General features: G+C 44.9%; 1 protein-coding gene across 1 annotated transcript; it reads left to right on the top strand.

Annotated features, from left to right (window-relative positions):
• The first annotated feature begins 291 nt into the window (after positions 1 to 291).
• On the top strand, positions 292 to 17,679 carry ACOX2 (acyl-CoA oxidase 2). The gene is made up of 15 exons (XM_040076593.2): positions 292 to 410; positions 1,092 to 1,375; positions 2,527 to 2,689; positions 5,307 to 5,458; positions 5,717 to 5,824; positions 6,512 to 6,631; positions 7,107 to 7,222; positions 7,618 to 7,790; positions 8,851 to 9,013; positions 9,665 to 9,855; positions 10,991 to 11,152; positions 12,106 to 12,211; positions 14,160 to 14,377; positions 16,112 to 16,241; positions 16,952 to 17,679. Exons 2-15 carry the CDS (start codon positions 1,216 to 1,218, stop codon positions 17,012 to 17,014), a joined length of 2,025 nt encoding a protein of 674 aa, XP_039932527.1. The 5' UTR covers positions 292 to 410; positions 1,092 to 1,215; the 3' UTR covers positions 17,015 to 17,679.
• Positions 17,680 to 18,074: the final 395 nt, after the last annotated feature.

Here is an 18,074-nt window from a genome sequence, read left to right as displayed (position 1 = left end):
GGCTGAGGGCAGTGCCACGACAGAGCTGGGGGGACCCTGAGGCCACGTCAGACCCCCAGGCAAGGAGCAGCGCCAGCCCCAAAGGGTGCTGCTCTCCACCCGGAGAAGACTACGAAAACAATAAACCAAAATCAAAAACACCAGGGGAAGGGCAGGGTGTCACTCGGGTGACGGAGCTGGAGGTGCAATCTCCAAGGCTGCCTCCACCGGGATCAGAAGCAGCGCTGTTCCGCAGCGCGGAGCCCTCCGAGCGCTGGGGGCTGTGGGGTGTTCCGGCCTGCAGAGGTCAGCAGGAACACCCGCGGCCCGCGGCGCCGGCCCCGGGGACAAGGTCCCCGCACAGGGCTCGGGAGCCGCGGCCCAGGCAGCGGCAGCAGCCGGACGGCTCCACGGAGGACGCCTGAGACGAGGTACGTGCGGGGCTGCGTTTGCACGGAGGGAAAGGAATCGCATTTTCCCCACGCAGCCTCACGGAAGAGGAAGCCGAGGCCGAGGCGTCCCGGCCCCGCGCTCCCCGTGACGGCTGAAGGGCAGCGCCGGCTTACCCCAGCCCTGTGTGCCCGCCGCGCTGCCCCGAGGCTCTTCTCTCTCCCGCAAGACACCTTGGACTAAAGGCCTGAATATCAGAAACAGCGGGAATTAGTAACACATTTGCAGTGGTTTCCAGAGTTTGTATTTCTAAAAGTAATCTGATGTTTGGAAATGCAGCAGCCTCTTCAAGGGAAAAATATGGTTTATTTTCTACTCAGCACGGTTTTTGTTTTTCCTAGTGTCCTGCGACCGATCTCACTAACATAGAGTTGAAGGGTTAATGTAAAGCTGAGCCTCAAGGACAGAGGCGGAACGGGCAGAGCCATCAGTGCCTGTGAGCCCTGGGCCAGAAACTCCCATAAACATTAACTCGTACTTGTGGGATATTCCAGCATGAACTTCTCATAGAATATTGGGGACAGACTGGGGGAAGAAAAATATTTTGTTTTAAAATATGTCATGAAACCTGCAGTTTGAGTTGTTTAAAGTGCCGTAAATCTCCACTTCCCATTGCAGCGAGCACAGGATAGCACCTAAATATTTATGCAACCCTTGTGCAGGTACAACATCTTGGCCAACCTACCAAAACCACTCCTCGCTGTGCCAACACCTCCATCAGGTATCCACCGACGGTGCCAGTGCCAGAGGAGCCCCGTCCCTTTGCAGGGCAGCACAGGCTCCAGGATGGCTCTGCTGGAGACCAGCAAATACTCGCAGGACTCAGTGCCCGGCAGCGTGAACCCCGACCTCGCCAGCGAGAGGCAAACAGCCTCCTTCGGCGTGGAGAAGCTCACGGCCCTGCTGGACGGCGGCACAGAGCAGACGCGGATACGGAGGGCAGTGGGTGAGTGACCCTTACGAGGCCCTGGTGGGAGCTGGCACAGGCCGTGCCCATGCCCCCTGCTGCTCTGCTTCTCCTTTGCCGCACAGTGGGGTTTGTGCTCCTGGGCATTTGCTTATCCCCCATCTCTTTAAGTAGTGGGAGTGCGGAGCTGGAATCTTCTCTTCATGTAAATCAATATGACTCCTCCGCAGCCACTCCTGCTGTCTGAAGCTTTTCCTCCTCCCCGCTCCCGTCCCCTGTCTCTGGCAGGACTGGTTAAACTGGAATACAAGAACTGAGAGTCGAGCATCCATGTGCAAGGGAAATGCGTGCAGGGACTGGTGCTGCTGTGCAGAAACGCACATCACGTGTGAACCACAGCCAGGTTCACTCCCTGGCACGCTGGGATCATCCAGGTGGGGAATTTCTTGCGTGGGTTGGCTCAGCCAGGCTGAGCTGCTCTCACTTGTGATGGGTGTGCCAAAAAATTACTGTTGCTCAGAAGAAACAGGAAAAACCCTCCCTGTTGTCTCTGTAACTGCATCCATATTATACACTTACCAAAGGAAAACAGCACAACCACTGGGATCGCCCTCTTCACAGTGCCACTGGAGTTCAGTATAACCTTCCACATAAATAGACTCAAGGATTTAAGGTAAAAGGACAAGGGGAGTGTCCAAACTGACACAGAAATCATGACTTTGAGTTGTTTTGCAACGACTCAGTGCAATGGGCTGGTAACATCCCAAGCAGGACACCCAGCAGGCTCCAGCCATAACCCACCCTGTGGTTAATGCAGCTCACCACAGCCCTTACTGCCCTCACAGCAATTGGAGGTGGAGGGATCCATGACATCTTCTGCCAGACGTCACCTCTCCCACCCTGACCAGGGAGGGTGCCTTACCCTGCAGGGTCACCATTTCCACTGAACAGACCCTTCCCAGGCCCACTCAGTTCCCCTTCTGCTTCCTTAAACCCACTGCTTTTCACAGTTAGATGTGACAGCTATGGGAGCCAGAAATGGCAAAACAAAACCTGCCCACAAGCACCCTAAAAATCACAGCATCAGTATCCATGAGTCCAGTCCTGCCTGCGCTTCCCAAACATGGCTCAAGGCACTGCCTGCACTTCCCCAGCCCCAGGAGAACCAACTGTTCTGTGTTGCTTTGCAGTGGAAGCTATCGAATCTGACCCTGTATTTAGCAGAGAAAACCAGTATTTCCAGACCCAGAATGAGAGGTACGAAGCAGCAGTCAGGAAGGCTGTTCATCTCCAGAAAAAGATGCATGAGATGGGATGGACTGAGAATGGACCTGAATATAAGTACATTTACAGGTGATTTGATTTTTTTTTTTTTTTTAATGTACTACTAATTTTTTGTTAAAAGCTTTATGCCAAAAAGCTTGTATGCCAACAAGAATCAGCTTTAGCAAAGGTTAGGAAAGCCAACAGCTGACAGAATAGGTTTGGATAAAAATGTGCTGCAGGTTTTTACTTCAGCAGCACACTTGGGAAAAGGGAAGATTGTGGTACACGACTGGGAACTTCCCAGAGAGCAGCACATGGGTAATGTGATAGATCACAGTGGTTCACAACCACAACATGAGATTTCCACTTCAACAACCTCCTTACTTGTGCTGTAACTCTCATACCACCCCTTAGATATTTTTAAATGTATAACCAGAATTGGAAGTGATGCTGTTTCAGTTACGTTACTGACTTCTAAATAAATTAAAGATTCCATTTTGTGTATCTAGAAAACACGTATTTTATTAAAGGGGAAAAATATGAAGGAAAAACTCACCTTAGTTTGTAGGTAAACGAGAAGAAAGTATTTTCACAGTCCTTTCCTTTAAAAGTTTTCTTAACACTTTGTGTGGGGTTGAGCTCCACATTTCAATTGCTTGCCCCTGCTTTCCCCCTTTGCTCAATCAGTTCCTGGCTGGCTGTTGCCCAGGGCATGCTGTCTGCTTGGTGGGCTCACGTACCCAGTAGGAAGGTGCAAGTTCAGAAATGTCACTCAGAAGGGCAATGCCTGTCCCTTGCGCAGCACTGCTGACACTCAGAGCCACTTTTTGGCATTTCATAGACTCATAGCACAGTTTGCGTTGGAAAGGACATGTAAAGGTCATCTCGTCTAGCCTTCTGCAATGAGCAAGGACATCTTCAACTAGATCAGGTTGCTGGGAGCCCTCTTCAGCCTGACCTGGAACGTTTGCAGGGAGGGGGCATCCACCAGCTCTCTGGGCAACCTGTGTCACTGTTTCACCATGCTCATTGAAAATGAGTTCTTCATTATGTCTCATCTAAATCTACCTTCTTCTAGTTTAAAACCACTACCCCTTGCCCTATGGTAACAGGCCCTGCTAAAAGGTTGTCCCCATCATATGAAAGATGATAATTTTTTTTTATGCTGAGCTCTTCAACACTTACAGCAAGTGGAACTAATGAAGGGGGAAATGTGCCATCAAGAGCTCTTGGACCTGATCATTATATTCCCATTAAAAAGCAGCTCTCCACTGCTCCCTCAGAACAAAAAAAATCCCACCCAGGTGTGCTTTTATCATGCCCCCTGATGCCAAAGGCTGCAGCAGGACCAGCCCTGTGTTGTCCCATTTGCTGGATTAGGAGCAGAACTGTCTGGCAGGGCAGCTCTTGCCTGATGGAACTCCAGGTGAGCACCAAGCTCTTATGACAGAATCCTGGCTCCCAGTGCCAGGCACAGTGAATCACTCATACAATTTAAAATCCAGCTTTTCAAATCGCAGCTAAAGGAACGTTATTTCTGGCCAGGCTGCCAAGGATTCATTAAGTCATTTTCTGTTAATCAAAGCAATTTCCCTTTAACTTCTTTGTTCATATTTCCCCCCTACACTGTTTCAGCATGATTAATTCTCTCTCAGGGGCCAGTATAAAAGAAAGGTCAGAGTCATTTGTTAACAATAGAAGGTATCTATGTGAAAGGAGATGCACTCTATAGCACTGCAATAAAGCAATGTGCTAACAGCCACTCAGCTACTGAGAACAGCACAGCCCCTTACTTGTACATGTGATTCAGCCATGTTCTGAGGGATGCCAGGAAGAGGGATATAGTTATATTCCTCATGTTTTCTTATTATTTCTCAAACACAAAGAAAGCTTAAATAAACCTCTCTTTTACGCCATGGATATCACTGTACACAAGTTCCCATACACAGTTTCTGGAATAGTGCTTTTTAGGATGTATGCAGATGGTGGTGGCAAGGGACCTGACCAGATAATAAACCAGGGATTACTTGGATGTGTTTGAATTTTTCCCCAAGAAAATATCTTAATTCAGGACAAATCTACATGAACCCCAGTATTGTTCACTGACAGCAACAAGCAGCAAACAAACGGCAAAAAGTACAGCAACAAACCAAACATAACATAGTATTTCTCCAGAATGGAAATAGGAAGGTTCAGGAGATACAGGTCCCAGATACCTACATGTGTTATTCAGTCTAATATGCTCCACAGTGAATTGCTAGGGTTTGGGGTTTTTCAGGTAGGGTGCTGTTTTGTTCTTTCTTTTTAGTTCCACCTCAAAATCTGACTTAAATAAAAAAGAAAAAAAAATCCTATGAAGTAAAATAAAAATACAAAATGCTCATAGAGCCTCAGGGGCTTTGGAGCTGGGTTGTGCTTTTAGCTCAGCATCTGCTACTCAGAAGAGATAATTCCTCCAAGACCAAGTGGAATGAGCAAGCAACACATATGCAAACTCTGTTATGAAAGAAGAGACAAAAGCAGCTTGGAAGGGCAATTTTCCTGCAATGCTGTGCTGATGCTGGGTGCTGGACAAGGTATGACAAGGCAGAAATCAAAAGACAGCAGGTGGTACTGCCTGGTGACCGCTGCAGTGCCACTGCCTCGTTCATCACATGCCTGGAACTTCATCCCCTTAAAAGCACCCCTTGTGCCTTCTCCACAGGGCGCTGTCAGGAGATGTCGCGTTCCTCCTTCACCGCGTCTTCATGAGAAGTATTTCAGTGCTGGGCTCTGACAAACAAATTGCCAAGTGGATTCCTCTTGCCACCCAGCACAAGCTCATTGGAAGCTACGCACAGACTGAACTGGGACACGGTAAGGCTGCAGGGAAAACAGCATTTCTATATGACACAAGGCTGCAGCCCAAATTCCCATGGGAATTTGACTCCAAACTGCCCATCCTTTATAGGGAAAGGTGTGGTTGGGTTCTCATTCATGGTTCTCATCAGAAGGGTAAACCACAAAACTCTGATAATACCCACAACCAGCTTCCAGGGATCCTTCACTCTCTCCATCCCTGTGATATACCAGGAGATAGATACACAGACAGATTTTTTTATTTTTTTTTTTAAGGCACTTATCTTCAGGGTTTGGAAACAACAGCAGTCTTTGATATCGGTACTCAGGAGTTTATACTGAACACACCAAAGATCTCTGCAATGAAGTGGTGGCCCGGAGACAGTAAGTACCACACAAAAGATTTTGAGTTTTGCCTCCTTTAGTTATTCCTTCTACCCTAGTTAAGCTCTGTGTCTGAGGGCCCAGGTGCTAGCAGAAGACTTCAGTAAGAGATACTCTCATGGACAAGCAAGTGAGAGGGGGTTGTCCAAGTTGAAAGGCCACAAGGGAGCCACTACCATCTGTAAAAGTCCCTTGGGTTGCAGGCTGAAGAACCTCACTCAGGAAAGCTCTTGCCTCTGCAGGAATAAATCTTCCCTTCTTTGTAAATAATACTCAGACAACCAAAAACTGCAGGGAGGTTATCAGCAAAAAGGATTCGAGTCATCAGACAGTCTCAGTATAAAGGATTCAAGCATGAAATTCTTGGCTCCCTTCAGGAAGGTATTTCACAGACAATAACTGGAGTCACTGCAACAGCCACCTCCCACTCTCAGTGTTACATTAGCTCAAACTGTTTATTTTTTCCTATATTCTGTTACAAAACTGTTAATCCAAGCCTCATGGGCAGCAACAGAGGCAGAATGATGGTGCAATTTCTGAGAGTTAAGAGCAGGCTGATACAGGTTTCCAGCACATGCTTGTGCTGACCCATACCTAAGACCCAACACATAATTAGTACTGACCTCTCATAACTGTGTTTGTGCTATAGCTTGTCCTAAGGGAATGGGGCTGTTTTTCTTCTCACAGTGGGAAGATCAGCAACCCACACAGTGGTCTTTGCTCAGCTGTACATCCATGGGAAGTGCTATGGAATCCATCCCTTCATCGTGCAGATACGCAGCCTTCAGGACCATTCCCTCTGCCCAGGTAAAGGACCCCAGACACTGCAGCACTTGTGCAGCTGCTCTGCCTATTTTTGCCTTAAATGTTTTCTAAAACATTGGGCCCAGGGAGAGTTTTAATTGGCAAAACCAAGCCAAGAGAGATACCCAAGGTGTCGTTATCATTAACCCCAACCTTCTGATCTGAAGGGAAATTTAACATATCCTCAGCTGTATCCAGACCAAGCCCTTGACATAAGCAGAAGCCTGAGCTGCTCTGAGCACCTCTACACTAACACCTCAGTTCTGACCCCAGCCAACACAGATCCATCTGTCAATGGATCGTGGAAACAAAACTACTACAAGGCATTCAAATGCCTGTTTCAGCCCCTGGGCAAGATCACCCATGCTGGGGAAAAAGCTGAGCTGACCATGCCCTTCTTGTGAGGTCCCCATCCTGACACAAACGGGGAGCAAAAGTTCAAATGGAAGTAAGCAGGCTATGTTTTCTCCTGCTGCAGGCATAACTGCAGGAGACATCGGTCCCAAAATGAATTTTGAGCACATTGACAATGGCTACCTCCTGCTGAAGAACGTGCGCATCCCCAGGGAGAACATGCTGAGCAAGTTTTGTGAGGTATGTGAGGACTCACATCACAAACTTGCCGTCAGACTCTCATTCCACAACCAGAGAGTCAACAGGGACCTGTCTAAATTTGGGACAAAAATCTTCCTTTGAGTATCAGCAAGTCTCTGAGGTTTTATCAAGGGCAGAAGGTACCTGAATCCTAAATGAAAGTCAGTGTCAAGAATTTCACATTCAGGAACTGGGGATCATGGAGCAGGCAGAACCTTCGTCTGCCAGAAGCAGTAAGAGTTTGTCTCTTCAAATGGATCTTTCATCCATCATGCATAAAAGCACTGTTTGCATTCAGTGAAGGATTTTTATGTCCATTTTATTCCGTGCATAGCAATTACACAACCATAGTAGTACCGAATAAGGCAGCATCTGACAGCCTGTCTCTACTCTAGGTCCAACCAGATGGCACCTATGTAAGACAGGGGTCACAGAAGATTAATTATTTCACAATGACGACAGTGCGCATTTCGCTCATTTCAGACGAGGTTCTGACACCCCTAATGAAGGCTTGCACCATCGCCATCCGATACTCGGTGGTTCGCCGGCAGTCCAAGTTAAAGCCTGGGTAATGCCATGCATCCCGCTGGGAAGGGGACTGTACACTGTGTTCCCCCACACTAGTATGTGATCCTTCTCTTCAGCTTATCTTTCAGCCCATCACTGGCTGATTTCCTGGCCCAGACAGGGCATGATAAACATGCTTCCCCATTATTTACATTAACGAGCTTCAGTCAAAGTACAAGAGAATGTTTACAGTTCTTTCCAAGATAAGTTTCATACTTTGAATAGGTCAGTGGCTCATGCAGGCAACTTACCCTTTTATAACTGGCCTTCCCCTGTAATCCCATAACTGAGCAGAATCTAGACAAAGTGGTCAAGTTGCTGAATTCATATTCCATAGTGTCCTGCTAGTGGATGTGACATTAAAATACCCTCCAACATCCAGAAATACAATATCTGCACTTTAAGCACTGAATTGTATTCAGGGTTGAATCCCCATTATTTTTAAAGATATATGTTAATTTGAATGTATTACAAAAATTTCCATATAAATATCCTTTCCAAAGCAGAAAGATCCTAGTGAAAACACGTCTTGGTTCAAACACAAACCAAACAGAAGAGCATAGCAGCTGAACTATTGTAATAACCAATTCCATTGATTGAAGCCCTAGATGTACCAACCACAGCAGAAGTCATAAAGAACATCCAAAACCACCTCAGAAAACTTAAAATAATTCAGACTCAAATATTTTCAGGGAAACATTTCTATGCTAGAGGCCACAAAGATTCCACTTAAAAAGCCAAAGTTTATCAGGGTGCAGTGCCACTGCCTTTCCTGGAACACCTAACAACTTGCTGTCCTTCGGGCCTCATTTTCATCCTCCCCTGCAGTCCCTGTACTGACTGACCACACAGAGCCTTTTCTACACTGTTAGGCTTTTCTGGGTTTGTTTCTCCAATAGCTCAGCAAGCTGGGCAGATTTTCTGCCACACTGTCAGCTCAGTCTCGTTCACACACTGCTTCTTGGTAATGAAAAATGCTATTTTCATTCTGCAGCATGTAAAGTAACAGTAGCTATGCCCATGTCCACGCTTTCCCTGCTTCATCAGCTGTCTTCCAACAGGGAACAAGAAGCAAAAATCCTTGACTACCAGACTCAGCAAGAGAAACTGCTGCCCCAGCTGGCAGCAGCCTATGCCTTTCATTTCATCAATGACTACCTGCAGGAGCTATTCAACAGGGGGTACAGAGAGATCCAGAGGAAGAACTTTGACATGCTGCCAGAGGTGAGCTGCAGCATGATTAACTCATACAGCACTTCTGTTCTCTAAATGTTAAAGTATTTTAGCAAACTGGACAAGCATTCCTCTCACCACTAGGGAACTGGAGAAAGAGGAAGCACTAAAAGGTCCAATGACGTGTCCCAGGTCCACAACCAGTCAGCAACAGCACTCGCTCTACCACCCCAAACTTTTTGTTTTGGGAACAACTGCAGAGTGAAAAGTCCTTGAAAAGCATGTCCAAAACCTTGTTCCAATAGCTGGTGGCACAAAGTGTTATTACACAACTTTGCCTGCAATGCGCATGCACATACATCTGTGCCAAAATCAAAAATGTGACTTTTTAGACAGAACAGGATATTTTTCAGTTGGGTGCTTGAAATAAAAACACACTCTAAACAAAAGCAGCCAAAGCCAGAACTGGCTGAGAGAAACGCAAAAATGCATAAACTGACTACAGTGTGCCCAGCAGGAGCATATGCAGCATCCCAGAGAGACACCAAAGGCCAGGCTCAGGGAACGGGGTGCTACCACCATGCAAAGTGGGACACAACAGGGATTTCATGCCCAGATATTGCACAAAATTAAAAAAGGGAACTTACTCTGAAGATTCCACCAGTAATACTCTGCTTTTTTCCTCTCTCTTTTTTTTAACAGCTCCATGCATTATCTTCGGGTTTTAAAGCTGTGATCACTCAGCACTGCACTGCAGGAGTGGAGATCTGCCTCCGGGCCTGTGGGGGCCATGGCTACTCCCTGCTGAGTGGACTGCCTTCCTTGTATACCAAAATACTTGCCTCTTGTATTTATGAAGGGGAAAACACCATTTTGCTCCTGCAAACTGCTAGGTAACAATTCAAATATGTTCATCTAAAGGCCTGCCCCCTCATTTATTCAGCCTTTACCACTTCTTCTCTGAAACTAGTAAAACCAGATACTCCTTTCTCACAGCATCTTCTAAAAATACAGCTCAGGACATAAACTATTCATGTCTTCAGTCTAACCAGCATGGAAGTGTGTGGGAACTGGATTATCTCTTCTATTTTTGGTTTGGGGACGTATGCAGGTGCTGTTCTGCATAACCTCGTTTTTGCCTAGTAGCACAGCAAAGGTATTGCTGTGAAAGTTCTGTGGTTAATTTTTTAAGCAACCAATGTTACAGTGGTACAATGTAACACAATATTGGTACAGTGGGGTCATTGAGAGGAAGCAAAGTTGTTGGATACTGAAAGTGGATGAGTCACGCTCCAAGAATATCACTTTCCTCCAAACACCCAGACTGATGATTATCAAGAGTAGATGAAATAGAGGATAAAGAAACTACAGCTGCTTGAACTTTTAATAATGTATGTTTTTACTAGAAGGAGAAAACCAGGGCACTTCCCAGGGTCAAAGCCACCACATAGCTCCATGTGGCCATGCAGACATTTCTGCACTCATTACTGCTTTTTGCAAGATCAACAGCAAGGTCAAGAGAAACGCTGTACCCTTTGAATTCCAGACCTGGTCAGTCTAGCTCATAGCAGAGGTACCAGAAAACAAAGGGAGCGGGGAATGCTCCTTGTAAACTCTCTCCAGGGGTCTCATGTGTAAACATAATGTGACTGTGCGTTGGGTAAGACCAAATCCCCGTTAAAGCTCCAGAGCATTGAGACTCAGGTTGCAAAGCTGAGAATGTATCTAATCACCACACTGCTGAGACTGCTAATAGCCACAGCAAGTTTCTGCTGAAAAAGTTATCATTATGGATTGCTGTAGTATTAAACACAGCAGGCAGGCCAGCCCTGAGACCTAGCACAGATCAGGTTATTGTGAGTAACATGCAAAACAAAAGGTCATTATTTGTTCAAGTCCATTCTGGGCCACTGATGGGATGGGTCACACCTTGCTGCTCCTCACCTGAGCCCACTTTACTTTTTGCATGTCTGATTGCTGTGAGGAGATCACCACCATACCCTGCTCTGACTGTTACCCTCTTCCCAGGTTCCTGATTAAGTGCTTCATGGCAGCCAATGCTGGGCAGCCTGTGCCACCATCTGTCACTTATCTGGCTGCAGTGAAGCACGGGAAGTGTCCAGCCAAGAACAAGTTGGATTTTCTCAGTCCAGATATTTACACTGAAGCCTATCAACACGTGGCAGTCAGGTCAGTACAGAGGATGGGAGACAGAATTTCTCTCTTTGACATCAGAAATGTGTTAAGAGCTCAGCTTCTTCCTTGCTTTAAAGGGAGGTAAAATAAAATAAGTTAAACTAGGATTGGCACCATCTGTTCCTGAAAAAGAAAAGGAAGGCTACACAGGATTAACAGCCATGTCAGATGTTTAGTATGAACCTTTCATACTCAGAAGTTTTTAAGCCATGCACTACCAAACAATTACATTTCAAAGACTTGGGGGCAATATTAAAGTAAATCCCAAACCACGTCACTGAGTTGCCATCCAGTAAAATCTATTAGACCCTGAGCAATTCTCTTAGAATCTTAAAATTTCACATACCTGAGAAAGTGATGTTTGTTTTCAGTTTACACCATAGCAAGAACAGAGCCCCTCATTCTGTCTGTAGCCTTTCAGCTACACATTCAGCAATTCAACATAAATAAAAATGGTACCATGAGTGGTCTCAGAATTATGTACACAGTTATGGCTGTATAGGTGTCACCTCTGAAAATCAGCTAAAAAGACAACCCTGCGGTCACTGAAGTGTAAAAACAGCCACTCTTCAAAAAGCTTCATCAATGGGGACAGGAATTGAATCCCTGTGTAGAAAAGGAGAAACGTAATGTAACAGCAGTCCAGTATTACTGTTTGTTTTGCAAACTCTCTCTAGACACATACAACCCAAGAAAAGCTCAGCCAAACCTCTGGTAAACTACCCTGGAAGCTGAGAAGGCAGAAATCCTCCAGTACCAGGGTGGTGCGGGCTCTTCTCACAATTTATACTTAGATTTTGTATAATCTAAGTTCACTCATGCTGAGTGTAGGTAACTCCATATGTCAGAAATGCCAGTTTGCCCTTCAGTCACACGTAACTCCCGAGTGCAAATTCGTGCATGTGGGATGCACATACAAGATGCTTTATGCTTTTTCAATTTTTCAGGCTCATAAGCAGCACGGCAGCGAAACTACAGGACTTGATTCAGACTGGAGTCAAAAAGCACGATGCGTGGAACCAGTGCACAGTGCAGCTGGTGCAGGCTGCGAAGGTTAGCAAAATTTATCTGCTTATCTGGTGTTTGTCTTTATGAAACAATATGCAACAGAAATGACATGATTAGCTTAAAGTCTCAGTGCTGTTTATTGTTTCCTGTTGGCATCTAAGAGACAACACAAAGACTGTCACTGTGGTCTGGATGGTGGAAAAGTTGTAGTAAGAAGCAATCCCTGATCTGAAAAATTTGCTGTCTGTATAGGCCAGGTAGAAAAAGACTTGGAGAAATGAAAGGGAGAAAAAATAGCCTCACAGTTATGCTGCCACTACTGGCAGAATAAGACCTCCCATATCCTGCAACAAAGACCCACCGTCTCCAGCCAACTCATCTTTTTGTAAGAATCCAGCATTTCTGGAGCCCAGAGGAGTCTTCCTAAAGCCACTCCAGTGAAAGCTGGTGGAGTCACAGCAAAGGATGAAACATGCCTGGTATTTCTCCCATCTGCTGGAAAGATAACTGCAGGGAAAAGAGTGAAAACCAGTGATAAGTGCAACGTTAACTACTGCTGAAAGATAAATCAAATTTATAAAAAATGCTCTCAGCAGCTGAAGTAGCATTGGGACTGCATTGAAGCAGCATTTGTTCCCTAAAACAAGGGTGAATTAGTACAGAATTAAGCAGAAAAGAGGGAAGAAAAGCCCTAAATATTAATGAAAACTAATCAGTTGATAGTTTTGTATCTTCCAAAGAACCATAATTCTTTTGTTTAAATATGCAATTAAGTGCAATTCCTCTACAGTTATGGTGAAGGCCTTCCTTCCTTCCTCCCTTCATTTTGAAACAGATCCACAACTTATTTTAGCATCATTAACTATTTCTGAAAAGCCTAACATAAGCAGAGGACTGGCTGTGGTATCATCAGTGCTGCTGCTAAACTCTTCAGAAAATGGGATCCAGGCCCCCAAAGCTTCTTAATTATTTCAGGGAAAAGAAAAAGTCATCCAAACATCCAAACCCCTGAAGTCTGCCCCATAACTTTAAAATTTTGATATACTGCTGCCTTCTTGGGGCAATTCTGTAGTTACTTCTTATGTCATACCTTCCCTGGAGAGTCACCCACACACCTGGCATGGCACCTCTGTGAAGTGACACCTGCCAGCTCTCAGCTGAGTGGCTCAGAGCCTGGCAGACCCCACACAGGTTAATTGCTTGAGTGGCCACTCAGGACCACTCAGCTCCTCAGGCAGGTTCTGCAGTCCACACTGCCCTCCACCTGTGCTGCTTCACCCGTGCCAGCAGGAGAGGCCGCAGTGCCGCTGTGCCATTCTTACACCTACAGCTGGAAGGGAACTGTGCAGTGGGGGAGCGAACCCACACAGATCCCAGCACCACCAACCACCCACAGCAGTGTCAGTGTAGCGAGAGTCACCCCACAGACAGGTGGGGTCAGCCTAATTCATCTCCACTGCACCTGTGCTAATATTTCTGTCATTTCTGGGTCAGACACTCTACAGGTGTGTTACCCCAAAAATACCAGTTTAAAACCACAAAAGTGGGAGGTAAATTTGGTTGTTCTTCTGTGACAATGGTGCTTCTAGAGCTGAAGGCTTGTAGACATCGATCCCAAAGTACCATGAGCCCAAGGTCTTCAACAGAAGTTTTCTCCTATTGATGTACAACACAAACACATTCCAATGCATTTCCTACACATAAACTCTTTGGGATATTCATCAGACCTATTTAGAATAAGTACTAGCATGATTTCTGAAGCAGTTTTCTGGAGTTTACAAATACCACAGTGTTGACTGTTTACACATTCTGTCTTCTGCTGTCGCTGTAAGCCATGAATGCAAAAGGCCTGGTCACCCAGCAAACAAAGGATACAGATTGGAGAAGTGCCAGGGAAATGAAAAGGTTTTATATTCTTTGCAAGAACATTTGAGTCACTTGGCCTACTAAAGTGTTTGAGGTGCATTCACTGTTGATTGCATTTGTTTTCCAGGCTCACTGCCACTACATTGCAGTGAAAAACTTTGCAGAAACTGTGGAAAAACTCGAGACCAAGGCTGGCATCCAGAAGATTATGAAACATCTCTGTGACCTCTTTGCACTACATGGGATCTTCTCAAATACAGGAGCCTTCTTGCATGATGGATATACATCTGCAGCTCAAATGGACATGGTCACAGCATCCTACCTGGACCTCCTGGCTGTCATTCGGTGAGCTGCTTGGGCAGGACACACACATCTGATCAGTTTATCCCTCTGCTAGGTATAAAATGGTGCTGCTGTACCTATGCCAACATCTCCACAGTCAATCCACCTCATTCAGTTTTTATTTCCATTGCCTGGTAGCACTAGAAATTGATTGAAACATCTGCTCAGAGCTCGTTTTCATGGCAAAACAGACCCAAGTGTCCAGCTCCTCTGCAATCTCTAAAGTTCTGTAACATGAAATCTTAAATTATAAATGAAGAAGTCATGAACGCTTTCTACCATCTGCAGTAGAGTGAAAGCAGGAAAACATGTAGTCAGAGCACACTGGCAGAAGGCAGCCACAGCAACCCATCACACATTGCAAAATCTGTTTAAGCCACAGCTAATACAGCCTACTCTGTTGCCATGGCTGAGCTGCAACTGGTACCCAAACAATCCTGCCTACAGCTACTTCAGAGGCATCTGCTCAATACCATTTACCACTAACTCTGCGAATTCTGCATTAAGGTTTTCACTTACCAACACTCAGAGGCTTTCTGACAAAGGGTTCAGCTTCCACTACTCAGCGCTGTTTGCTTAGAACATATTAACTTAGGGTGCAGAGGAGTTGCTACTGTATGTAAAATTCTACCTAAGCCACCTGGAGAGAAACAAGAACACACTATAAACAAGGGCTGAACAGGGCTGAGCCAAACAGCAAGGGTTTTCAGAACAGATAGCAGAATCTGAACTAAGTGATAAGTTTAACATAACATTTTCAAAAGCCGAACATGTCTTTGGAATTCATTGTGATTTCTGTGTTAGTCCACGCCTTGTTAACAGAATTCAAGCATGGGGTGTTTACATATTTACAGCTAGCAGAAAGGATATAACCACTTCCTGGTCTGCAGCAAAACCCCTGCCTTTCCCAAACCCTCAGACAGCTCTTCCCCAAAAGGAACTGGAAGATGGAAATGCCAACATTTGAGCAAACTAATTTGCATCCTGCTAACTCAGGTGTGAGGTACAGCCAGCAAAACTTCCTACACCCAGGATGATGGGAGGATGAGGAAAAAGAAACCATCTCTTGCTTAGGAGATGCTGCCTGTGCTCTGGCTCTCCATGCTGTCAGACTGGCCCCTGGGCTAGATGGGCCCGTGGATGTGTCAGGGTTGTTTAGTTCTTACAGACATGAATAGAAGAGCTCAACACTTCATGATGAAGATAATAGAAATACTGAAAGGTAGATGAAGGTTGGAGATCAGCAAAGCAACTTCACATCAATCTAGTAGGAATCTTATTCCATTTTGTAAGACACACATAGAGCATCAGAAAGATGAAACAAAGACAAAAATCGAAAGAATTAACTGGCAGAGACTACTGAGCAAAAATCTGACATGAGATTGAGTCCTGAATTAGGGATGGAGCCCAGCTGATTACAAGACCCTGCAAACACCCACTCAGCAGTGCAGACAACTCAGGGCATCAGTAGAACATCAGAGAATCACAAAATTATTAGGGTTGAAAGGGACATCTGGAGATCATCCAGTCCAATCTCCCTGCCGGGTCAGGGTCACCTAGAGATGTCTCTGAGGAATCAGAACAAGCAGGATTTTCCCCCAGTAGGGACAAGGAGGAAAACTGGCACAAGTTTTCCAGGAGAAATCTGGGAAACTGACTTCCAAGTTTATCTTTATTTTCCCATCTTGCAAAGCAGTACCCCCTCAGTAACAGGAATGTCACTCCTGTGCTCTGTAGGAAGGATGCTGTGCCACTGGTGGACGCTTTTGACTTCACAGACAAGAGCCTGAACTCTGCGCTCGGCAGCTACGACGGGCAGGTTTACCAGCGGCTCTACGAGTGGGCTCAGAAGTCACCCACCAACCAGGTAGGGATGAATTACAGCTGGGCTGTAACTGCTTTTCTTCTAACAAAAGCAATGGAGATAAGAGACAAGAGCTTTTAGTTCCTCTTTGTATCACTGATTTACATCACACTGTACAGAATAAGCTAAAATAAAAGTGTTTACATATGCACCAGAACAGCACTAAATGCAGGGTATTTTCTATACACTGATACTTTTACTAGTGTGAAACTTGGGGTTTAAAATATGATAAGCCAGGAAAAGTGTTAAACAAGGCAATTTGATCCTTCATGGTCTTTAGCACTTGGCTTTCTCAGTTCATCCATACTGTAGAGTAACGTAAAATTCTGTGTGATGTAAATATGTATTGCTCTGTTTGAAAACTGATTTGGCCTTGAGTGAGATTTTTACTGTGGTTATCAGTATCCCTTTGAAACTCCACAGCTGAATGCAAAATTTGCCTTCAGCAAACATGCAAGTCCAAGCATATTTTCTGAGGTTAAATAGTATGCTGTCCCCTTTGGGATGAGTGTGGTGTGCTGGTTATGAAGGACAGCACATAATATAGGGAAAAAGATCTTGCGCATAGTTGAAGTAGCTGGTGTTTGTTGGTTGTTGTTTTCTTTTTAAGTAGTGCAGCTTTATGTATGTCAGAGATTGTTCTTAAGAAAAAAATTATAGCCTTTCCCTTCTTATTTGCCATTAATTCCCTTCCACATTCTCTTTCTGAACAGATGAGCCCAGCCTACGAGAGGTATTTGAAGCCACTTCTGCACAACACGCTATCAAAATTATGAAGACCATGTTCCAAGTGAAGGGCACACATTTCCTCCTGTTCTTTGTGCAGCAGTACATTTATGAAGCATCAGTAATGACTAATCAGAATTAATAATCAGTTGCTTACTTGCAGTTACAGCAAGTATGAAAGATTCTCAGCCAGCCATTTGCAATTAGACAGATGCCAACAGAGCTGAGTGGTACCTGCTGCTGTGAGACAATTTAGTCAGGAATGGTCCAGAGTTCCCTGTTTTCTATCCTGAAGTGTCTTGATAGCATCAAAACTCTCTCATTTGGCTTTCTTATTCTCTTTCTAAATCCATTATATGATGATTTAAAAACAAAAACAAAACAAAAAAAAAACCTGTGAACCCTCTCTCAGTGTGTTGTAACTATATAGTGCCTTCAAAAAACCCAAAACAACCAATTTTACTGAAAAATCCATGGTGAAATAATGGTCCTTTGTTTTTAGGAACAAGTTGTTTTCTTTGATCAGAAAGTATATTAGAAAGTGATCTGTTTTCACAATTAAAATAGCTCTTGATTTGCTCAGTACTGGAATATTCCTAATGAAGATGCAGAGTTGATGCCAGCTCTAGTCTGCAGAATTTACCTTCCCATTAACAGAGCTGCTCATACTGTCTTTCTGTAAATCTTGAGCTCCAATAAAATGTATTATTTGGAATACTGCTTCTCTAATTATTATACTTCATAATTGTGGAAAGGGCAGGCCGATCCAGGCCAGTCATTAATTTGCTCATAAATGAAGTGTTGCAAAGAACATCTTGTGATTATAATTCAACGCCAGTTAACACAGATATTTCTTACCATGTGTTGCAAGAAAGAAACAACTTTTCCTGAGCTTCATCAGTTCTGCTTCTCTTCCCTCCTGGATAGCAAGAAGAAAGCTCTCACTGCTGCATCTTATTACATAAGTCAAAAACCTGCAATGTATGAACAGGAAGAGACAAAATATGACAGAGAAATACCCCCCAAGACCGGCCTTTAGAGCCAGATATGAGATGGAAAGCTCCCACCTACTTGGGACAAGAACTTCATGGAAGAACAGGATCCACTCCA

This window comes from Hirundo rustica, chromosome 12 (genome assembly GCF_015227805.2).
Source record: "Hirundo rustica isolate bHirRus1 chromosome 12, bHirRus1.pri.v3, whole genome shotgun sequence".
Lineage (NCBI taxonomy): Eukaryota > Metazoa > Chordata > Aves > Passeriformes > Hirundinidae > Hirundo > Hirundo rustica.
This window is presented reverse-complemented; position numbering and strand designations above follow the sequence as displayed.